Source organism: Halictus rubicundus, chromosome 1 (genome assembly GCF_050948215.1).
Source record: "Halictus rubicundus isolate RS-2024b chromosome 1, iyHalRubi1_principal, whole genome shotgun sequence".
In the NCBI taxonomy this organism is placed as follows: domain Eukaryota; kingdom Metazoa; phylum Arthropoda; class Insecta; order Hymenoptera; family Halictidae; genus Halictus; species Halictus rubicundus.
This window is the reverse complement of record NC_135149.1, coordinates 262,742-288,387: the sequence shown is the minus strand read 5'-3', so window position 1 is coordinate 288,387 and position 25,646 is coordinate 262,742. Positions and strand designations below refer to the sequence as shown.

General features: G+C 37.2%; 1 protein-coding gene across 12 annotated transcripts in view; it reads left to right on the top strand.

Annotated features, from left to right (window-relative positions):
• LOC143364149 (echinoderm microtubule-associated protein-like 2) overlaps positions 1-25,646 on the top strand; it is a 497,449-nt gene that overhangs the window by 253,350 nt on the left and 218,453 nt on the right. For all 12 annotated transcript variants that reach the window (XM_076804737.1, XM_076804768.1, XM_076804680.1 and 9 more), the window contains 2 exons: positions 2,228-2,300; positions 18,973-19,179. In XM_076804737.1, coding sequence (XP_076660852.1) covers positions 2,228-2,300; positions 18,973-19,179 — 280 coding nt within the window. The remainder of the gene's footprint in view (positions 1-2,227; positions 2,301-18,972; positions 19,180-25,646) is intronic.

Here is a 25,646-nt window from a genome sequence, read left to right as displayed (position 1 = left end):
TATGTTTAAACTATTTTTTAATAATTTTCCGGAAAAATATTTTTGGAGTACTTTCGGCCTTTAGTCATCTACGGGCTGTATTACTTATCTACTTAACATTTTTTTTACATAGAATAAGTGCATTGACTTGTCTATTAAATCTTTTATCTTTAGTCGGTACTTTACTTATTGTTAATAATAAATCTAGTGTTATATTGGGGTCGGGAGGTATTGTTGTATCTGTTTCTGTCAAGTAAAAATATTATTAGGGATATTATGAAAACGATGTTTATGCTTCGGAAAACTATAACCATTGTTGTCTGGAAAAATTCCTGATGAAGGACATTTTCGATTCAGGACTTTGGGCATTTAACTGAAACAATCGAGCCGTGGACATTGCTTTATTGAGGTGTTCCAATAGTCTTTGCTGTTTTTTATTATATCTTTTACAAGCAACGAGCAGCTGTCGCAGAAAAACGCCGTTTAAAAACATATCTTCCACCGATATTTTTGATTTTCCGGAAATGACAGAAGACGATTTGAAGATACTTTTCACGGGATCATACCAATTATCTTAAGCTGTTTCGTATTTGGCCGAGATAATGGATGAACACGATAATAAAATTAATGTCCGTTATTTAATAGAAAATAATAATATTGTAAAATTGGAAGTAAAATCGCGACATATCAACCGCAAAACGTACAAATGCTACATAGATTATATACCAAACACAACTGGTCATTCCGGTATAAAACGGTATTGTTGTGAATGTGCCAATGGTAATCGCACTATTGGATGTTGCTCACATGTAGCTGCTATCATTTAATATTTATTTTATGCTCGATACGACACAGACATAGTTCGGCCAGCAGAGTTGCTCACCAGAATTTTCAATAACGACCAAATAACACCGACAATTGACGAAGATAGCGACGAAGACTGAAAACGCCATACATGATTCCACTGCATACCAATCCACCTATAATTATTACAGATTATTCCTAATAATACTTCATGTATATATTTTCTGTCACAAAAATAATCAATCCCTTATTCCATGTAAAAAAATGTTAAGTAGATAAGTAATACAGCCCGTAGATGACTAAAGGCCGAAAGTACTCCAAAAATATTTTTCCGGAAAATTATTAAAAAATAGTTTAAACATAGTTAAAAAATGTTTTTACAACAGCGTAACAACAATCATACGGTTAGAAATCGAAAAAACATGTGATTAAAGAAAAAAAAAAATTGGACCGAGGCGAGATCCGAACCTGGTCCAAAAAGTCTTCAGCGGTTCCGCAGTCGGAGACCATAGCTACTGCACCAACCGGCGCCGTTGAAAATACGTTCGAAATATTGGGATATATCCTGCGTAGTATAATTGTCGTTTTTTGTATTACGCAATTTTTAAAGTCTGGACGATGTTTCCCTGAACTTAGAGATGTTTAATATTACATAATATATTTTTACGATAATTATAACTTAGTTTTTCACGGAAAAAACGCCAAAAAAAGTGGTTTTTATTTTTTCCTACTATGACGCACCAATCGCAGGAATTTGAAAAAAATTGAGCATAATACTTAGGACAATATCTTATTGCTAAATTAATTCTGATTGGGTCACTCTTAGATTTCCATATGAAATCTGCATTTTTTCGATTTTTTTCGTATTTTTCGATTTTTACAGCCAGAGTTTACAACGGAAAAATCTGAAAACGACTCAAAGTATATGGTTTGGTGTCCGAAATGTGTCAGATTTTTTTCAGAATTTTAAATTGTCATTAAATGGGGAAAATGGGCCAAAAACTGGATTTTCGTTTTTCCTCTGTAACTACCCTTACAGATGAGCTATAGGGCTAAAACTTGGCTGAAAGATATGTTTTTTGGTAGGCTATCGAATGGCGCAAATTGGAATAAAATCCCTTCCAGGGCCGATTTGGCCCCCAAAACCGGCTATAGCCTTTGTAAGAAATGATATTAAACGATATGATGCTAAAAAGATCAATCATAATAACAATCATTGAATCTCTTGAAAATAATATATTTCCTAGGAAAATTTTTTAATGCAAATGGTGTTTATTTTTGTATGGAATCATGTTATTGTTAGTTCGGGTTGTATGTGCTATTAAAAATTATATCTCGCCTAGAATGTCTTCGTTAAAATAGTAATAAAATAGAATTCTGTTTCTCCCAATTATTATGATTACTCTTGATATCGTTATAACTTATTCTTTGTAACATATTTCAGCATAGCTATTCATCCAAACAAATTGGTAGTCGCTACTGGTCAAGTATGTGGAACGGATAGACGAGATGCCATGGTAAGAATTTGAAATATATTTATATACACTGTCGTTACACAATTTATAGCATTGCAATTGTTTGTAATTAGAATCACATATCATTCTACATTATAATATTTTATTCCATATCATGTGTTGATATTTAAATGTAAATAAATTATTATCTCTTCACGTAATTTAAATACGAAGGAGTTGCTGATGTCAGAGTTATATAAAATATAAAACAAGTATAAAATATAAAACAAGTTTAAAGTATAAAACAAGTTTTTGGTCTATTTTCCCTATTTAGTCATATGGGAAAATTCTGAAAAAATCTAACATATATCAAATACCTAGATACATATACTGTGAAGACATGAAACTTGAAGATATACAGGGTGGCCAACATAACTCTTAACAGCTCAATATCTCGAAAACTATGCCATCGATTTTAAAGTTCTTGGTCTTAACTTGCATGTATCTGAAGGGCCTTTCTAATTACATAAGCGTGAAGTGGTGCCCCCCTTTCCCTTTAAAGGGGGCCGAAGTACCTTTATAATTTTAAATAGAACCCCCTATAAAACGTTACATATTTAGATTCTACAGGAAAAAAGAAGTGTCTGAAACATTTTTTTGTCAGATACTTCCATGACGAGATATAACAGTTTGAAGTTTCGACTTGTAGGTACCATATGTACTTACTTGAAGCGCTCGGAAATAGCGTTATGGAATTATACGCGCTTGAGTCCTTTGCTTATTCGTGAAGAAATAAAATGTTCTTTAAATTAAACGTTCAAAATGTCCACCACGGGCTTGTAAACACTTATTTACTCGAAACATCAAAGTTGTTCTAACATTTGTTAACATTTCGGGAGTCACTGAAGCGCAAGCGTCACGTATTCTTTGTTTCATAAACTCTTCTATCGTCGGTGGTTCAAACATAACTTTGTCCTTTACATATCCCCATAAGAAAAAATCTAATGGTGTTAGATCGGGGGATCGAGTAGGCCATTGACGAGGTCCGCCACGACCTATCCATTTGTTCCACAACCACATTTCTGTTCTAACGTGCAGTGGCACATCTTCCAAAAGCGCCGGCAAATGATTTTTTAATAAATCACAATAACTTGCAGATGTTACAATTTCTTCAAGAAAGATAAGGTCCAATCACAAAATCTCCTATTATGCCACACCAAACAATTAAGGACCATCAAAGTTGAAAGTGAACACATCGCATCCAATGTGGGATTTCCACGGCCCAATAATGCAGATTATGTTTATGTACATGCCCTGAATTCATAAAAGTAGCCTCATCGGAAAAAAGTATTTTGCACAAAAAGTCATTTTCCACAACACCCTGCAGCCACTCACAAAATGTTACGCGGTGATGATAATCTGCCATCGAAAGCTCTTGTGATAAAATCATGTGATATAGATGATATTTTAGCCGTTTCAAAATTCGTTGAATTAAAGAACGACTGATATGTGTGATGTTTATGCAAGTTTATGTGGACTGATATGATGATTTAATGTGATTGCAGTAAGAATCCGCTTTTCTAAATTATAAAATGTTACATGACATTTTTCGACCCCATAACGTTCAACAAACATTTTCGTTTTCATGGATAATTGAGACAAACTCAAGAATTGTAAATATTATTGTTTGTGTTTCTTCATGAATAAGCAAAGGACTCAAGCGCGTATAATTCCATAACGCTATTTCCGAGCGCTTCAAGTAAGTACATATGGTACCTACAAGTCGAAACTTCAAACTGTTATATCTCGTCATGGAAGTATCTGACAAAAAAATGTTTCAGACAAATTTACTTCTTTTTTCTTCTTTTTGTAGAATCTAAATATGTAACATTTTATAGGGGGTTCTATTTAAAATTATAAAGGTACTCCGGCCCCCTTTGAAGGGAAAGGGGGGCACCACTTCACGCTTATGGAATTAGAAAGGCCCTTCAGATACATGCAATTTAAGACCAAGAACTTTAAAATCGATGGCATAGTTTTCGAGATATTGAGCTGTTAAGAGTTATGTTGACCACCCTGTATACTTGGGTATATGTTTGCCGGGCGTGTACCAGGATAAAAAAGTACACAGCGCTCCGCCAAACGGACTGTTGAGAGCAGCGTTACCACTTTTACATGTAAAGGCCGACTTATACTACTGTCACAGACACGTAACGTAGCCGACCCGACAAATATTCTTCAATACATTTACATGGAAGTGTTTATGCTAACCGTACCGACACCACACAGACACGTATCAGCACCGGACCGACCGCCCAACATTCTCGCGAAGAATATTCTGTTCGTGCCGTGCCGGGGTCCGGTCCGTGTCGGTGCGGATAGTATGCACACGTTCCGGCACCGTATAGACTATAGACACAGACACAATCGTAGCAGCGCGAAAGGACTTCTTTACCCATATTTAACAATAAATGTACCGAGATTTTTGTATATCTATTCATACTGTAACCGGTGAAGTGACTGGCTCTGAAATAAAAGTTATTTTTTGCCAAACTCTATAGATGTAATAGTGAATTTAAGATCATTAAAATCAAGCAAACTATACAGACTTTATCTTAATATAGTACATAAGTATAAAATATAAATTTTAAAATGACATAGTTAATAATAAGTCTTGTTAAATTGATAATTAACGCGTTCAAAAACAAATTTAATGTTATAACTTTTATATGTTTCGAACCAGGTCAACTCTGATTATTAATTCGAATTCTGCACATCAAAATCTATAAAATCACATGTTTGGACTAATTTCAACTCAAAAATGACTTCAAAAATAGACGTCTGTGTTTTTCGCGTTTTAACCCACTGTGACTGTCGGTGCCTCTACATATAATATTTATACTACTATAGGTCAATTTACACTATACGGCACGGATCGACACGGAACGAACTGGCACCGGCCAATATTATCCCGTAGAATGTTTTGCCGGTTGGTTTCGTACCGGTGCATGCCAATACTGCTCTGTTTTAGCAGAATGAGAAGGGAAGAGCTAGTTTCTGATCGCTGTCCGATCCGCTCATTTTGACTGTTTCACGTCAACTGATGGTTTGCCGCCAGAGCAGTGTAGACGTGAATCATAAACTGTCGTGCCGGTGCCATGCCGGTTCGTTCCGTTGACGGTAAGTACGTGTCGGTCTGTGCTGTATAGTGTAGATCGACCTTAAATCGGCCTTAACGCGTACGATATTTTCACAGATTATGTCGACTTTGCTGTGTAATTGTTTTTGTGAATTGATAAATGTTTAACAGTGATTCTGTATGTATACAGAATACATAAAATGTATAAACTTCAATTTTGCATTAGTTTTTCGCGGGAAAAACGTGGAAGAAAGCTGTTTTTATTTTAGAAGGTTTTAGCCATTGCGCATTATTTCTTTAAAAAATGATTAATTATTTAAAAGATTTATTTTAGAAGAGCGTGGTGACGCTGATCAACCAGTACTCTATACGCTATACGTATAACGACCAAGTCAACCTGCGAAACGACATCTGTCGAGAGCGTTACAGAAGCGAGAGTTACGTTCGCATTGGCGTTCAAATCCAAATATTTTTCCAACAAACCATAGTAGGGGGATACATGTTTTTGAAATTTTTTGTTACTTATCATACTATAATAATTATTCATTGCGTTTGTTATTTAGTGTTTTCAAAACATTGCACGTATCACATTTACACAGTAAGTGGAACAAACTTTGCTCAGGTAGCTCTTTGAATTGAATTTGTATTCAAATACAGTGACAAATAGTTCAACAATAAATATATAGTACAATTTAAAAAATGCAGAACAAGGAAAATTTTGATAATCGTATCTTTTAACCCTTTGGCTACGGCAGACTTTGGCACGCACCGGCCGTACGGTACGGTACGAATTCACTCGCGACGTCCACTGGGTACGGCGAAGTTTATCGTTAGACATGCACCGATCGTACCATACGGCAGTAATTAAGTTACGATGTGCGCCGAGAACGGCGAACTTTTGGGTAGGGATGAAACTGAACTTCAGTATGTTAAAAAAATATTATTTATTTTTCTAAACCGAATTAGTATAACTATCTAATAATAAGTATCTAAATAAAAAATAACAAAATATCTAATAATCTAATAATGTATGATATGATTCGAAACACGGATGAATACATAGTCCTACGTCACATTTCTTACACTGGTAATGTGTACCAGAGAAATTAGCGTTAACTTAGATGACTTATCGGAATAAATACCGATATAATTTTCGCGGCGCCTATAAGCGCCCTCCGTGTCAGAAAGCCAAACTACGTCGAGCGCCTATAGGCGCTCTCAGTATCACAAACGCAAAATTTCTGAGCGCCTATAGGCGCCCACAGTAGTCAAAGAGTTAAATCAGTAACGGAAAATATTGTTCGAATCAAAATATTTGTTTTTTCTACCATGCATTTGTGATGTAAATATTTTTTATGCTTATAATATTGTAAAAGATAATATCGATTTACATATAATCGCATTGCTTTTAAAGTTGTAATATGCTCAAAATTTTTAAAGAACAGTGTATTTAAAGAAGATCGGTGTTATACACGAAGTATGATTTAATATAAAATCATTTGTTCTTTAAATAACTAATTTTAGAACTAAGGTTGTCAACATTTAGTGATGAGTGAACAATTAGAAACGATACACATATTTACATAAAACCATATGCAAATTCTTATGGAGCTACCGATGCCCGAGTTCATTTCGCTTTTATACGAAGTACAGTAAGACCTCGCTTAACGCTGCTCCGCTTAAGGGGGCCGGCAGGCATTTGGCCTTGACTGTCACGCTATGTTACGCTGTGCCTTTATCCTAGACATTTTACGTCTTAAATAAGGAAGTAATCAATTAAAAATGTATACCACCGTGTTTGTACATGTCTTTGCTACGTCTGTCCAGAGCCTTTTTTTCGATACGAACACTAAATCTCTCGAAATTTAGAGAATCTCTCTGCAATATACGTATATGAACTTGCAAGGGTTCAAATCTAGACAAACTGCCGCTTCAATATTGCAATGAGCAGTTTAGAAGTGGTCAATTGTGTTTCCCAAAAGTCCAATCTACGTCTGTATAGGGACCAAATTGCGAATTTCTACCTCATCGTGGAGTAATTTGTAATATTCGGCAGAAAATTCGAATTCTGAAGCAAGTATGATGCCACAAGATGGCTGCCGCTGAGAGATTCTCTCAATTTCGAGAGATTTAGTGTTCGTATCGAAAAAAAGGCTCTATACAGACGTAGCAAAGACATGTACAAACACGGTGGTATACATTTTTAATTGATTACTTCCTTATTTAAGACGTAAAATGTCTAGGATAAAGGCACAGCGTAACATAGCGTGACAGTCAAGGCCAAATGCCTGCCGGCCCCCTTAAGGTCGCCCCAAACAAGACGGGCAAGATGCCGAAGTTGTTCGAACGGCCGAAGTCGCTGTCCATAAGGACCGAGCGTACTGACAGGCCACTTGAGAGGCGCTCGACGGTCCTCGCAACAAAGGCCAAGTGCCGAAAACCGTAGAACTGTTTACTCCCCTCTACACCCCCGAGATGCCTATGCTGGAGCGTGTTGCCCACGGGCAACCCACAGACATGATTGAGCAGCGTTAGAAACGGACGCAGTCACGGTGCAGAATTTACTGGAAAAATTCAATATTCGTGTATATCACGATATGAAATACATTCCTTTTGCATAGAATGCGTATGATACTAAATGCGTATGTATATGAGGATGGAAATTGTTATTAATAATCATATAATAATAATTTCTATGCATAAACAATTTTGCAAGGCTATAATTAAAAAATTGCGTCCAGGTAAGACCGGCGAAGGACGCGGCGTTCGGCGATTCAGGTAGCTAATTGCAAGTGCACCGACTGATCGACCGCTATTCACCGGCAGGCTTGGAAAAACCAATGTCCTTTGTACTATGGATGGCATTAACCTTTACTGTACACTCGGAATGTACAACACCCTAACAACAGTTTAGGTAAAATATGTAAATGACCTTCCCCGTGCTCTTCTTTTCACTACGTGAAAATTTTTATTGTAGGACCGACGCTGTCGACGCTCACTTCAAAATGTCTAAAGAATATCCAGCAACTTAATGGACACAAAACAATAAATAGTTCGGAAAAAAACGGAATTTCAAACAGGAAGAATCGTAAAATGTGGCCATATTTTTTCAAATTTTTTAACACTTCAACCGATGGTAAAATTTGCAAAACAAAGATATTAGTAATATTTTTGCATTAAGCAATCACATTCGAATATAAAATGATAAATTATTTAAAAAGAACAGTCTTTTGCGATGGTGATTAAAAAAAGAAAATGTTTTTTATCTTTAATAATAACTGTGGTATAAAATGTGTTGTGTAGGCAGTTTTCGTAAAACTCATCCCAAATAGCAAACTTTGATGGGCCGTATCCTTTAAACAATTTCGAAGATTACAAAATGATGGCTCAATCTTTCAGTTTCATCCAAATTCGAAACATGGTCCCAAAAAAAGATTGAATTCACATGGAATGATCCCCTTCCTAATTTGGATATTTCCTTAAAAAAAAATGTGTAATTTACGTATAACATAAGGATGTGTGATGCTGTTTCACCAAGCGACAGGGACGATTCCTATCCCCATGATGTTGTAGAGGAGAGATACCGATAGTTTACCTAAGGATCTGTGGAGCCCCTAAAAACATTTTTTTTGTGCCATGCACAGCAGGGAACGTGTCAACGTGCTCTCGAAAGGCCATCTGCACGTTCAAAGTTATGGCCCCAACGACGTCGGGGCGACGCCGGAAAGATTTCGAGCACGAAGACCAATTCCCGACCGGCAAATTTCTAGCCCGTGTTCTTGAATCTGGCCGCCCAAACAACTTCGGCATCTTGCCCGTCTTGTTTGGGGCGACCTTTAAAGGTCAATGCATATCTCACCGGCCCGGCCGGCCGGCTCAAAATTACAACCCTGGTTTTGGTCCTAGCGTTTACTAGCGGCAACCGTGTCAGACTTTGGAACCAAATTTCTTCTCTGGCCTCTCGACCCTTTCCAGATGGCCTTTCGAGAGCGCGTTGACAATTCAAAATGCAATTTTATGCGTGAAATTTAATCGTTTGAAATTAATAATATAAATATGCAATGATAAAACGTAATGAAATTTAAACAAAAATGCGTTAGTCGGCAGGATTTGAACCCTGGTCGTCCGGCTGAAAACATGGCACGCTACCGTTGCGCCACATCGACTCTTGTTGTAGGCTAGAAAAAATACGGCATTACATGGGGAATAATGAAACTTCAATCATCAATATCTCGAAAAGTATTGGGTATCTGCCCCTATAATGGTATATATTCGTAAAGAGGAGAACGAGATCTATAAGTGTGCAAAGTTTCAACCGAATCGGTGACCCGAAGGACGTGGCCTCTCCTTGTTAGTGAAACAGCACCGCACATCCTTATACAGGGTGGTCCGCGCAATTGTTTCAAGTCATAACTCCGTTATTATTGCATTTACGAAAAAATGATAAAGGAGAAAGATAAATGTTTCGAAGAGCACTACATCTGTAGGCCTTTAAATTTTTTTAGATGCAGCAGTTCATGTGCAATTAACAATTGCATCATTTCTTTAAATAGAAATGCATATTTTTTTTGCACAGATCGATTCTTCCTTTCATTCTACGTAAAAAATTATTAGGGTACCATGGAAAAAAATTATTAGATCTCGAGATATTTCTTAATGAAAATATATTAGAAACATCTTTGTTCTGGAAATTCTCCCACCGGTTATAAAGTGTAAAAAAATTTTTTAAAATATGGTCGTATTCTACGATTCTTCCTGTTTGAAATTCCGTTTTTTAATTCGCGGAGCATCAAAAATTTCAAATATTGGGTACTTGAAACTGTTATAAAAATATATTAGATTGGAGGGAAAGTTCTGCCGTATTTTAAAGAAAACATTTGAATCAATTTATAAAAATACGTGTTTAATATTATTCAATGATATAATTTCCATTATTTGTAAGGACTTGTTGCCATCTTTCAGGTAACCTGTGCATTCTTGTTTCCCAATGACTCAATAGATACTATTTGTACTAAGAAATTCCCGTGTGATTAACTCCATGATACTGGATGTAAGCTGTGGGTTATAGGAGTGGGCTAAGATAATAAACTGTTACCGCCCACTACTACACGATTGTAGGGGGTGACAAGACGCCATTTCGTATGGGTTCGAAGTGGTGACATTGTATTGATGCGAAGCTTAGAAAAAGATTCCCCGGCAGGACTGCGGTGACGTATCTAGATACGAATGCGCGGCCGATTGGTTCAGAGTGGAAGAGGCAGAATTCGAAATATTGGCTACAGCGGTCACACATACTGTGTAGCGTGACGGCCTTCGGCCTCAAAAATTGGGCCAACAGCCGCGGCAGAGATGGGGATAGGCATACCTACGATAGCCTCGGTTTGTATAGGTACCGTCCCCCGGCGCTGCTCTGTATGGAGCGGTTTATGACAGATTATTACTATTGAGCTGGAAGTCGGCACAGTCGGACAACATCTCTTTACTGTAAAGTAATTTGTAGACCCCGACCTCGTCGACGAATATAAAAATGCTACACCCGAGTAATTAAAAAACGGTGACACTTCCAAAATGGCGAAATTAAAATTATTTCAAGGCCAGGTTGTACCTGTCCCCACAGCGACCCTCGTCTCTTACCCGAAAATAATATTTCGGATCGCGCTTTTTACCCCCACGCGAAGGACAATTCCGAGGTTTCTTCGTGACAGAAGTTCGCCGCAGGAGACATAACTAGAATTTCCCACTTGGCGGTAATGAGGCACACCATGTATCCTTGCATGTATGTGAACCATTAGAAATGTCACATTTGTAGTCCCTCAATTTTATGACGAGCAAAGTCAGATGAGGCGAGCGTAAACATTAGTTTCTGCGACGTGTTTTTTAATTACCTTATGATCACCGTCCGACGAAATCATTACTATGTTTGCGTAGTTGGGTCTAGTTGGGCCTACAGGCGCGCCTGAGGTGGGAATACGTTTGTTAGCATAGTAATAAATTGTTATTTTGTTTGTTATAACGTTTAAATTCCTGAACAAGGTATTTCCCATCTATTACCACGAGGGACTCTGAAATGTTCTAGTTAACAGCTTTTGAAATAAATAATGATGAATTGTTTCACCGCACAGATTGTCAGATGATATTCTTTCTTTTTCGTTAGCGTAGTAATAAATTGTTATTTTGTTTCTTATAACGTTTAAATTCCTTAACAAGATCTATTACCACCAGGAACTCAGAAAAGTTCTGGTTGATAGCTTTTTAAATAAATACAGCATGTTCATTCTGTCTTCGTACTGCCACGCCACGAGCCGGCCGACTAGCCTGCGAACATTCTCGTCGAGAATATTCTAGTCGGCCGGCTCTAGCATTGGGCAGCGAACCCCTGCGCCTTTGTTCCGAGCCTCTCGAACCCTCTCTAATGGCTGTCCCGGACCCCAAAATTCTTATAAACGGGGAAAAAACGGCCGGTCGGCCGGCCGGTGAGATATGCATTGACCAGCTGTTTCAGTATTACGCGGTAGTATTTGGATTCCCCGAAATCGGACACGGTATTGGTACTTGTCGTATATGTGTGTAAATGAAGCTGACTGCTTGCTAAACGAAACAGGAAAAGACAAACGACTTTAGATGACTTCGTCACAAAAAAAAAACAAAAAATATCAAATGAGGAAGAACCTTCCTCGTCACAAACATGACATCTTTACTAAAACTTTTTTGATTTTCATGAATGTTTTATGAATAAAAATGGATATTAGCAATAAATAAGTCTATAATTGATGTAATAAAAAACTATTTAACAATAAATATTACAAAATAAAACAACAAAATTTACGTGTTAAGATGACCTCGTTTAACGCTGTTTCGTTTAGCGCTGGAACTTATTGGAACGTATCCCTCGCGTTGAGCGGGGTCTTACTGTACAACCAAATAATTTATCACGACTGGGGGTGTGCGAGAACCCGAAATATCGGGTCGAGTCGGGAATTCGAAATTTTTTCGGGTTCGGGATGGGTACTCGAAAATTTCGAAATTCTCGAAAGTATTGGGATTCCCGAAAAAGTCGGGATTCTCGTATTTATCGGGATTCTCGAAATAATCGGGATTCTCTAAAGGGAAATCGAAATTTTCGGGAAACTCGATACTTTCGGGAATCTCGAAATTTTCGGGAACCCGACCCAACCCGACCCGACCTAACCTCTTCCCGACTCGCCCCAGCCATCGGGTTCCTGATATTTTGGGTTCTCGCACACCACTAATCATGACTTTCGCAGGTGATGCTATATTGTCAGATTGATGGAAATCTATTAAACAAGTGCCGCATAAAATTGATGGTACACTAGCGGCGGAAAGTATGTTAACACCTTTTCAAGTGGAATAACTTTTTTAAAATTGGTCCAAATGACTTGAATCTTTTCTAGATGTTAGACCAACTAGTTTGCTACAGAATGACTAAACAAACATCTTTTTAGATTGCAATTGGTTGGAATGATAAAGATATGAAAAAATTATGATTTTTCAACTTTTTTATCGTAGCCTATAACGATAATTTAAAAAAATGCGTTTTGTTGATTTCGGTAACTTACATGTATACTGAAAATGTCATCGAAATCGGTCAACGTTGCAATGAGCTACAAACATTTCAAGATGCGAGTTCAAGGGTTAAAGTCGCAGATTTTCAACCTTGCCAGGGAATATCGCCCTTATGTGATCATCTTGAAACGTTTGTAGCTCATTGCAACATTGAACGATTTTTATGAAATTTTCAAAATGCATATGTTATAGAAATCTACAAAACGCATTTTTTAAATTATCGTTATAGGCTCAGATGAAAAAGTTGAAAAATCACAATTTTTCATTTTTTTATCATTCCAACCAATCGTAATCTAAAAAAATGTTCCCAACTACGGCCAACGCAACAGTTACGTATTTCGCGGTGGCTTGGGAACACGGAAGCGAGGCGTCCCCCAATTTCCTCATCTAGTCCCCCATTAGCTATGCTCTACCCTACCGCCGTAAGGGCCGGACCCTACGCGACGGAGCCCATGGCCGCCGGCGAATTCGAAATTCTTCCTGGTCGTCTTGGTCGAGACGACTTCGAGCCGCTCCGGCGTCGGACTCTGCATTCTCACCGGGCGAAGCGACGACGGGGCTGAGCAGTTGTCCTCCTCTTGTCCGACTTCCCTCGTCGGCGCCTCCAGGTTGCAGAACCGGGGCTCGGTCATTCCCGCGCTGTCTCAATGCGGGCCTGGCCGGGTCAGCCGGCAATGCACCTCCACTCGAGGTTTTCGATCTTGTAAATGGTCTCAACTGGTCTTGCAAATTCGCATCCCGCCCAAAAAGTAGTGCGACGCTCAAACACTTATATCAGCGCTCACTCTATATCGTACGTTTCAGGGAGAGCACTCGCAACTATTCCCTTGCATCGGTACTGCCAGAGGGCGCCCCGATCTTCTGTTATCTTCTTCTTCTGTTCGGGGAGACGTCGGCAATTCTGCCACGTCACAATGTACACGTCTATAATAACTATACCAACTATACCGGATCTTAGTGTTATTGTCGTCCAGTTTTTTTCTCGAAAATCGAAAATATGTAGAAAGAAAAATTGCAGAACAAAAAGTTGCACTGTCTGGCATGATCAACACAATAGTTAATAACAATTTTTTATATTTACAGTAGACTTCAAGAAATTGTCGTCTCCTTCAATGTTTTTTAAACGAATGCTATACATTTTTGGTAAATATTACGTTTAGCGGACGCAATTCTAGTGACCTCCACCTTCACATATGTTGTTAAGCATATCATTATGAACAACTTTTCCTTATACATGTACCCGTCGCTCGGCCTTGGTTTCCGAAACAATCGCAAAAAGCCTTGTGGGTTTGTGGATTAAGCGGTTTCAAGGTTTCGGATCTCAAATAAATAAATTTAATTTTAAATTAAAAGCTGAAAATGAAGTAGTTAAAGGTCACTCAACAACGCACCCAAAATAACACAGTTTGCGTCGTACAATTTGGAAGTGTATCAACCACGCGAAGACTATCGAGAGTTTCTTGAACTAGTAATCATTTTTTTTAATGGAGCCGTTCCACAGTTTTCTTATCGAGAACCAGGACCATTTCATCATGCTCGATGAATGGCGAAGGCTATATATTCTTTTGTTACGAGTCGAGGGCTAGGCAGTTTATGCGTGGGCCGAGGTTTGTTCGCTTACGCAGGATAGGTTGTCGTGGACTAGCCGATGCCTGTTTCATCACCGGGTCGCCACCAGACAGGAAGGTCGTGAACTAGCTGTTAGATATTTATGGGTAGATATATTGTGAAACACTAATCATAAAGATATCTTTAATATATACAGGGTGTGCATTTGAAAACTTTCCAGCCGAATATCTCGAAAAGTATGAAAGACATAAAAAATGTGTAAAATACGTGTCCAAGGATTTCGAGAGGGAAAGAGGGGGGCAGCATCAGTTTTTATTTGGGTGGCGTTTTCAAGGTAATTTGAAGGTCAACTTTGTTTTTTCAAATGGAAACCTATATTTTTTATTATGGGATCTTATTGTACATAAAAAGATCAGCAATTTTCGTAAGATACTTTTTTTCTGTGCACTAGTTTCGAAGATATTTAAAGAGAAGTAGAGCGAGTCATACTTATACTGCGAGAAAGTTTGTAATTTCTTTATAACTATAAACTCTTATTTCTTTATAACTAATTTTCAAAATGTTCTCCGTTGTTTTCTAAACACTAATACAGACGATTCTCAAATTCTGAACGAACATTTTTGAAGGTATCTGTTAGAATAGCTCTACATTCCTGTACAATTCTTCGACGCAAATCGTTGACGCTTTCTGGTTGCGTTTTATAAACAACAGGAGAGCACCATCCTGTTGGAAGTACAAAAGTTCTTTATTTAACAAAAAGATTGCCGTTTTCTCTCTGTTTGGTTTTCAAGACTTTCTGTTATAAGTGGATCAATGATGTCGTCCAGTAAATTTAAATACAGATTGCCATTCAAATTCTCTTGGAAAAATAGAGGACCCGTAATGAGGCCATTATGAGTAATCACGCCATTGAGTATTACATTCTCTAATAAGATATGGATTTTTGTTATTCCAATAACGACAGTTATGACGGTTTACAGCATCGTTTAAGAAAAAAGTGCATTCGTCACTAAAACAAATGTTTTTAATTAGATTAGGAGTAACGTTAATCATATTTGTTAATTTCCCAAAAAACTCAATCCGCCTATCAAAGTCATCTTCCAATAACTTTTGATGCAATTGCATTTAATAAGGATGGAACTTCTTATGTTTAGGTAATTTGCGTACAGATCCCACTGATACACCAGTTACCATTGAAACTTGTCGAATTGAACTAGTAGGATTCACAGTAGACTGTCCTATAATTTCGATTTGATCACCTTTTTTTTATGAATTTTGGCTAGTTTCTTTTTAAATTTGTCACCGATCCTGTTTCCTTAAACTTTGCAACTGATTGTAACACGTACATATGGTAAACATGTGTATCAGGATATCTCTCATTAAATGACGAGCACACTCATCGAGCTCTTTCGTTACGAGCGCCGACTATAGTCGGCATCCACGCGGAGACCTGTGTATACGAGCGCCGACTATAGTCGGCATCCGCATAACGACCTGTGTATACGAGCGCCGATTATAGTCGGCCTCCATGCAGAGACCTGTGTATACGAGTGCCGACTATGTGCACACTTTTTGGCGCGGTGTTGCGTTCAGTGGTGGTTCTTCGGTGGCGCGAACTGCCGTAACGAAAAGGTTAATTGTACTATGATATAGTATCTGTTATTACGATGATTCACACTTTACTAAACAGTACAATCTTATATTGAAAGACAGACAATATAAACAAGAGATCAATAGAGGACAATTTTGTTTTCAAACGGTACGTGCTAGTACAACTGGAAAACATCAACGATTTGCGTCAAAGAATTTTACACAATAATATGCCTCGCTCTACTTCTCTTTAAATATCTCCGAAACTAGTGCGCCGATAAAAAAAGTATCCTACGAAAATTGCTGGTCTTTTTACGTACAATAAGATCCCATAATAAAAAATATAGGTTTCCTTTTGAAAAAACAAAGTTGACCTTCAAATTACCTTGAAAACGCCACCCAAATAAAAAACTGATATTGCCCCCCTCTTTCCCCCTCGAAATTTTTGGACACGTGTTTTACACTTTTTTAATATCTTTAATATTTTTCGAGATATTCGGCTGGAAAGTTTTCAAATGAATACACTGTATATTGGACACGTGTTCGCGAACGCTTAACCTCACTTTTACATACTACTATAGTACACGGTGTTGCTTATACGCTTATACAACCGAGACTGCTAGACTCGCCGATTTCCCGCTAGGGATATTAGACATGCTGTTGCACGTAGACGTGGGACTCAATGGCACGTTTTGACACTAGCCGATGCCTGTTTCAACACCGGGTGTCACAGGATGGGTAAGAGGAAGGTATTCGGAAATCGGCTCTCGTAACGTTTAAAGATACTGACGATACTAACGAAAGATACTAACGTTTAAAGATACACCTCGTGCGGCAAAGGTATATCGTAGTGGGAAGAATACTAGTTACTGTAGTTTAAAAGTATGTGCATATGAGTTTGAAGACTCTCATATATCTAATAATAATACAATATATTCTTTATAAAAAGCAATAGGTATCTACAGTTTTGTAGTGTAATGTATTCTCGCAAATACTAATGTTCCTAAGAGCTTGGTTTTGACGCATTGAGAAGTGCGGAGGTTGTCTTAGCTAACTTGCCTTGACTATAACGGTCTGTACCGGTTTAGAATTGATTGAAGGGGACTATGAACCCTATCTCACGATGTGGGGCGCTCCGTTTTCAGTTTCGAACAAACCCGCTTATGGGCAAGCTTGGACCCTTTATATAGTCGAATTTCGGTTAGAAATGGCAGTAGGGATATGGGAAAGTCTGGAAGACATTCCTTCGAATTTTCCCAGATGCCTACACTTTCCCATAAGGGAAGAGTTGTTTATTCGGGCATATGAGCCAGAGCTCTTACACGAATTTGTGGTTTGAAGAAGGGAGTAAGAGAGTCTCGTAGGTAAAATCTCCGTACGTAACACTTTAAAAATATTCTTATTTGGAGATCAATTTACATGATTAAAGGATAAAGAAAATTGAATACATCAGATTTGTAGTTTTGTCAGTAAATTGTATTTAAAAGCATGGATCCATGCTCCAATTGCTGCAGAAGCGTCAAGATATGATCACGAATTTTTAAAAGATCTATACGTACCATCAATGACCACGTAAATCGCATAGTGCTACAGAAGTTTTGTAATGATTCGTAGTATCCAACACCCGAGGCTGTAGCACTCGCCTTTTTTCATCACAATATTCCACATCATATAAAAAACAAATGCTTACAGCTTTTGACATCGTTGATGATAATGATGTAAAAAGATTAGTAAATATTATAAACTTTAAATTTTTTTAAAAGATTTGCAATTTTCGAAGATTTTATAAGTAGGGAATCTTCACAATGTCAAAGTGATCCCAGTTATAACGTTGGCTTAAATAGAATTCATAATTTAGCTGTAGTTAATGATTCTGCAGAACGAGGAGTCAAACTTATGCAAGAGTTTAATGATGTACTACCACGAACTGAAGAAGAAAAACAATTCATAATGCAAACTGTCCGGGCGCTAAAAAGACTGCATTAATGAAAAATTTGTATAATGTCTTTAAAATTGTTGCCTTGTATGTATTCAAAAGTATTTAAACGGGACTGTATTTGACTATGTTGAAAGAAAAATTTGAAGAACATCGGATAACTCTGTCGGTAACTCCATGGGTATTTTACATATGATCCCATAAAATAAAAAATAGTATTTAATCTTCGGCATGCTTTCTGTAAATACATAGAGTCGGTGTACAAAGGATTCGCACACTTTTTAAAAACAAATAACTTTTTTAAAATTGGACCAAACTGCTTGAATTTTTTGGAGATGCCAGAAGAATTACGTTACTAGGGAATGCATAAATAATTTTTTTTTTAAATTGCTGTTAGTCGTAATTGCGGAGAAAAAAGTAGAGGTCACGATTTTTGAGTTTTTTATCTGTCTGTAATAAAAATTTAAAAGATACCTTTTGTAGATCTACGTAAGTTATGTACATGCACAAAGTTTTATCGAATATTAGCAAACATTGTAAAAAACTACAATTTAAATGCTAAATTCAAAGATTTTTACATGTTACAATTCCTGTAGTTTTTTAAGCGTCAACCGATTTCAATGAAACTTTGTGCATGTATGTAACTTACTTAGATCTACAAAAGGGACCTTTTAAATTTTCTCTACTTTTTTCTTCGCAATTACAACCAATAGCAATTTTTGAAAGAAATTATTTATTTATTATTTACTTAGTAAATTAATCCTTCTAACGCCTCCAAAAAATTTAAGCCGTTTGGTCCAATTTTAAAAAAGTTATTTGTTTTTAAAGAGTGTACGAATACTTTGTACACCGAATGTATATTGTGAATATATAATATTTAAAACAAAATAATTTTCCTAATTGTGCATTAATTTCAGCCTCATATAAAGATATGGAATTCAGTTAGTTTAACCACACTTTGTGTGATTGGTAACGGAGGATTCGATGGTTCCATTTGTTGCCTCTCGTTCTCAAAGGCAGATGGCGGAAATTATTTATGTGCGATCGATGAGACATCTGATCATAACATCTCGATCTGGGATTGGCAGAAAGGGGAACGGGGTACCAAAGTAACCGAAACGAAGGTATGTTTGAATTAATATATGTTTTACTTTGTTACAATATCACAATTATTTTATGAGTAAGGAGGCAATAATGTAAATAAATTTGATTTCGTGTCCACGTAAACATTCTATAAATTCCTCCTAGATGAAGTATTTTTCACATAAATACAAAAATAGAGCGTATAAGTACCCGCGTCGACTCTTTTTCAAACATTAACAACCATTTACAACTGTTAGGAAGTACATAAAGATCTAATTAGCTATATGGATATGTAGAGGAGAGTCCCTCTATCTTTTGACTCAAACCTGAACTCTTTCGCATGTTTAGCTTTTGCGTAACACGTCATTTTTTATTAAAATCTTCCAGTTGTTGTAGTCCGATCCATCGAATATCGGAATTACTACGTCGTCAATTTTCATGTTCACCATTGTTTCAACACGTGGTCGCTGTTTCTCGAACTTCCGATTTCTCTTCACTTGCTAAACTTCTCAACACTTCTTTTCAACTTTATACTTCTACCAACCACGCTCTGCTACCATGTTAAATAAAAGAAGCGTTGGTTGTGTATTTTACTAACAACTGGTTTATTTTAATGTATTTTACTAAACATCCAGGTTTTGCACGAGGCTCACGTATATAGTGTTTCTATAAGACTGCACACACACATTTAGTAACAGATGGCGCTGTTGCAACAAGGTAGCGTTCTCATGTCTCATGTCTCATTGCGAATGTAAATGTACCCTAATACTCAACAGGTACAAATGACAAATTACTTGTCTCCCGGAATATGAATATTCATGCCGTTGTGGGTGATCGAGACCCGTCGTGGGTGGGATATAGATTCCTTCTTATGTGACACCAGCTATAGGTAATTGTGCGCAGCCCATGGGCTGCAAGTTGCCTGATTCTGGGTTAGTACAGTAGTCTTGATCTAAGCCCAATCCTCGGGTCCGTGCTGTAACATATGTATGTAGATCGTATAGGGCTACTATTTTCTTGTAATCGCGCCAAACGTAGGAAAGGACAACGCATGTAAACGTGATTCTACTGGCCAAAAGACAATATTCGAAGTTCAAGATTTTGACAGACTTCTTTACTACAAATTAATAAACAATAAAAAATTAACAATACACTTCAAACCTTCAAAATCCAAAATATTATTCATTTCAGCTAATTGTGTAATCGAGGCTAACGTTTTCAATACAAAATTCTGAAATTCAAAGTGAAACTAATTATTCTAAGAGCTCGTTATAGAATATGATATAACAGATTTGAACGAATGTCTTACATATATTAATAGGTGTGCTTTCAGTATTTGATTATTTTCTAAGCACTATTTAATCGATGTACAAATGCTACAATAATATTAATAATTTAAACTTTGAGAAGGTTCTTAAAAAAATGATTGAGAGTAATAAGCATCAGACTTGTTTTATATGAAAGTGTAAACAATTGTGAAAAGAGCATATAAATTTTAAGTACCACCTCCTGCCACCTTATAGTTTATACGATAATTAAGAAATAGAAGCTCGCGCCATTTTGGCGTCTGGATAATATCCAGTCATGTGGGTTCTTGAATAGTGACTTTATAAAGTAATATATTTATTTATTTATTTATTGCTTTAAACCAAGTGGTTTATATAGCAAGTACAATATTATTACATCTAGCTTACATTAAATAGGTTTACACTGTTTCTAAAGTCTAACGGAACATTGTTTAAGGAAATTATAAATTATTTTTAGTCCTTTTATGTCAGGTTTACATAAGAAGGAACTAATACAAAGAGGGAAACAGTACTTGCCTTTGAGGAGCTTTGTTTCCAATGTATTGCGTTCGTTTTCATAGTCTGGACATTGCCATATAACATGATTTAGGTCTTGGAGTTCTGCTCCGCATTGGCAAGCACTGTTAGCTATAAAGTTAACCCTCGCCAAAGAACCATTTAAATTATAGTGATTAGCTCGACATCTATTAACAAAAACTAGAAAATCTCTAGAGAGCGCAAGACCAGTGTACCATGGCTTCCCTTTGTCCTTGTGATAAAATCTAACATAGTTCACACCTTTGATTAGACCCTCCTTTTTGATTAGGGTGTTAGTGGACAATCTTGCTTGAATTTTGAGGTCTCTGGTTAGGTCAGCGATTGAAACCTTGATATCTGGTGAAGGGCTTCCTTTGGTCGCTTCTTTCGCAAGTGAGTCTGCTTCTTCGTTACCGATAATTCCTACGTGTGCTGGTATCCAGATAAACTTAATAAAATTTTGGCCTTTGTTGTTTGATATAAACGTAGAGTACTTAGTTTTGATTTCAATGATGTGGTTACTGATATTATATTTGAAGGTTGGCTTCTGTAGTGACTTCACTGTACTTTGCGAGTCGGTGAAGATGAGAAAATTTGTAGTATTACTATATAAATTGGCAATGTCCAGTGCTCGGCTAACGGCGTAGCATTCTGCTGTGAATATTGATGCGTGCTTGTTTAAACTAAATTTTTGGGAGATATTTAGTTGTGGGCAGTATATTGCGGCACCTACTGATTCGGAGTTTTCTGTTGCACTGCCATCGGTATAGATTGCAACCGTATTCGGAGGGTTGGATTCAATAAAATCTCGTAACGGAATATTAGGGTCGGAAGAATCTTGTAATGATTGACCTAAATAAACATCACTAGGTGGAATATTATATAGGATGTTATAGTCTGTGGTAAAAATTGGATGTTTTTCAGCTATCTCTAGATCGGGTCGTGTTTCTAACAAATTAAGGAGGTTTTCAACTAGCAGAGAGTGTTTCGTTCGTCTGTTGGGAGGAATGGCAATCAGGTCTGTGTTGTTTTTAAACAGTATTTTGTTTGAAGTTGAGGTTGTATAAGAGTAACATTTGAGTAGATATTTTCTAGCTAGAAAATTGACTCTATCCCGAAGGGAAATGACTTTAGCTTCGCTAAGCAAAACATTTGTGGGCGTGCTAATTCTGTACCCTAGTGCCAGTCGGATTGCAGCATACTGAATTCGATCTAATTTAAGGATTAGGTTTTTGTTTTTCGGATAATATATGAAGCAACTATATTCCATAATTGGTCTTATGAGACTGCTGTATATTAACAGCAAAGTCTCGGGTGAAGCACCCCATGAAACGCCAGAAAGAAATTTCATAATATTTAGTAGTCTAAAACATTTTTTCCTCACATTATTTATATGAACTTTAAAGCTCATGTCATAGTCAAAATTGATTCCTAGAAATTTAACTGTTTCGCTTGATTTGATGACATGGTTGTCAATTATAATTTCGGTTTTACCCGGTAGAATACGTCTATTATTAAAGTGAACAAATACCGTTTTTTTAGGAGACAGGTCAAGGCCAACAGATTTGAGATTAGCATTAATTGTATTAATCGATTGTTCGAGTAACCTTTTGCTATCGTTGATGGTAGGGGTGCTGCAGTAGACAGCAATGTCGTCTGCAAATTGCGATATTTGAACGTTGTCTGGAATGTTCTTAATAACTTCAGCTACATAAAAGTTATATAGTAACGGACTTAGAACTCCTCCCTGTTGCAAACCTTTCCAGGTTGTTCTTGTGATAGTGCTTGTGGTTCTATCTATAGCAGTAATTTTCCTGCCAAGCGTTATATGTTTGATAAATCTTATGACTACAAGAGAACAGCCTATCTGGATTAGTTTCTGAATAAGCAAACTACAATTCACATTGTCGAAAGCAGCTTGTACGTCTAGAAAGGCTCCTAGGGTGTCTTTACCTTGATTTTTTGCGGTGTCGATGTTGGTTAATAAAGAAACTAAATTATCAGAGCATGATTTACCCTTGCGAAATCCTGCTTGAGACGTGGGTAGAATATTTTGATTTTCAAGCCACCATTCTAGCCTGTTCTTTATCATGGTTTCAAAAAGTTTACATACACATGAAGCCAGGGAAATAGGTCTAACGCCCAATTTATTGGGTTTATCAATGAAGAACATCTGAACCGACTGCCACTCTTGGGGATATCGTTTTTCCAGGTACATTTCGTTGAATATATCTAGCAGGACCAGTTTAATGTTACAAGGCAGAAGTTTTAGTGAGAGATAGTTTATGCCGTCTTTTCCGGGTGCAGATTTGTCATTCTTAAAATCCAATGCAAAATTAAATTCTGTGAAATCGAAAGGTTTGTCGAAGAACTGATTATGAGGCGCCTGTGAAAAGCCGTCTGGGTTGCAGGCAGCCCAAGGGGGAGCAATTTTATCTAAGCATTCATGTATTCTTTCTAGGCGTTGGTCAGCAGACATTGTTTTATTCCCGGTATATGTCCATTTATTTTTCAGTTTTTTGCAGGTATTCCAGAAGTATTTACTGCCCCTTTTAGTGTCAAACTCTGAAATAAATTTGTGAAAATACTCTCTTTTTTTTAACTTGAATGTTTTCTTTGCGGTTGCAACAAGTTTTTTATAGTTAACTAGGTCCGACATTTCATAAGTGTGTTGCCATTTCTTGTAGGCTGCTCTCCTCAACCTCTTGACTCGTTCACATTCTTTGTCCCACCACGGTACTGGGTTTCGATGTATATTGTCGTTGACCGTCACCTTCGAGGGTGTGTTCTTTATAATAGCTTCTCTTATATAATCAGTAAAGAAGTTTTATTTTTCCACGCAATCTAGTATATTGAATTCGCGTGATAAAAATAATTGGAAATTTTGTGCCATTAACTCTTGATACTTATCCCAATCCGTTCTTGTTGAAGACAATGTATTTGTAACTTTCCTGTAAATATGTCTAGTTTTTTCAATACTAATTTCTATACCGATAGGAAAATGGTCAGATCCATGAGTATCGTCCAAAGTATTTATCCGAGTTTTATCAGCTAAATCCGGAGTCGTAAAAATCAAGTCAATGTTAGATTTACTATTGTTACTTAAATCGACGTGTGTTAAAGAATCAGGATTGTGCAAAAAGATGCTGTGACTTAATAAGCTATTGAATAATCTATCCCCGTTACAATCATTACTTGAACAATTCCATACTGTATTATGCGCATTGAAATCACCTACTAAGAGACAAGGTTGCAAGTCTGAGACTGTTTGCATGATCCAATCCCATTTGTTTTGCCCTAAAGAGGGGCCCTGTGGTCTATAGAGTGCCATTATGTTAATAGATGGGACAGTGTTCACTAACTTAATGCTACATGTTTCTATGAGATTATTAAAAGATCTAATATTTGGTAATATACAGTAGTCAATGGATCTTTTGATAAAGATAGCGATACCACCTCCTCTTCTGCCAATTCTGTCTTTGCGAACCGTGTTAAAACCTTTGAATGCTATTCTCATTTCCGGTTTGAGCCATGTTTCAACACAAATGAAAATGTCAATCTCTTGTAGCATTTGTTCCAACTCTTCTTTGCGTTGTGCAATGCTCCTGGCGTTTCAATATATGATGCGTAACGCTGAGAAATTGTTATTACCGATAGTGTGTTGTCCCATTTTTGAGGATACTGTTAAGCTGGGTTTAAGGCGATGTCTTGGTCTGTGTTATCCTCTTTTAATTTCTTGATAATTCTGGTCAGCCGACTTTTGGCGCCTCGGTGTGTTAAGCTTGGGTAGATTTCGTATAACATATTGCTTAAAGCTTTGGTGTCATCTGTATACTTTTTGGCTATCTCAAGGTGATTGGAGTTGCCAATAGTTTCTCGCAGAAAGCTGTTCAAAGTGGTGTAGTCTAAGACATAGGTGTTCGGATGCTCAGTTAGAATTTCTTTAATCGGTAGAGTCATTGCCTCAATGTCGGTTTCTTGGTCGCTACTACACGATTCTGTTCGCATTTTCTTTACTGTCTTCTTTAATTTTGTTCGCTTATATTTGAGATTTTGTTCCTGGTTAGTCTTGTTGTCGGTGTCATCTGATGACAAGTTATCGTTGATTGCGATTCCCCTGGCGGTAGAGCCTGACTCGGTAGTGGATAACGGTCTTTTGTCATTCCTCTCATAGTTATTGGTCTCAGATTCAGTGACTTTAAAGTTGTCTTCTGCAACCTTGACTTCTTCAGACGCATTACCTCTTGCCTGATTATACGATGGTTTTTCAGGCAACAAAATTTGCATGGTGTTGCCAACATTTGGACAGTGTTTGGCCAAGTGATCGTCTTTTTTGCAGATGAAACATCTTGGATTATCTGACGAAATATAAATCCAGTAGTTGACGTTCTCATGCTCTATCTGAATATTGTCGGGGAGTTTAACAGCATCACTGGGTTCAATGTATATTTGACGCCGAAAACTTAAAATGTGTGAGAACCCCTGTTCGTTCATGCCAGCCCTTATATATGTAAGCTGTGACACGCACCTGATTCCCATAGCTGTCAATTTTTTCTCAATTGTATCATTCGGAATTATCGGACACACGTTGGATAGTATTATTCTCTTAGCCCTGGCCACGAGCGGACGAATTCGCAGTGTGTGAGCGCCGACGCTTATGTTTACATCGGTGTCGGTCAGTTTTT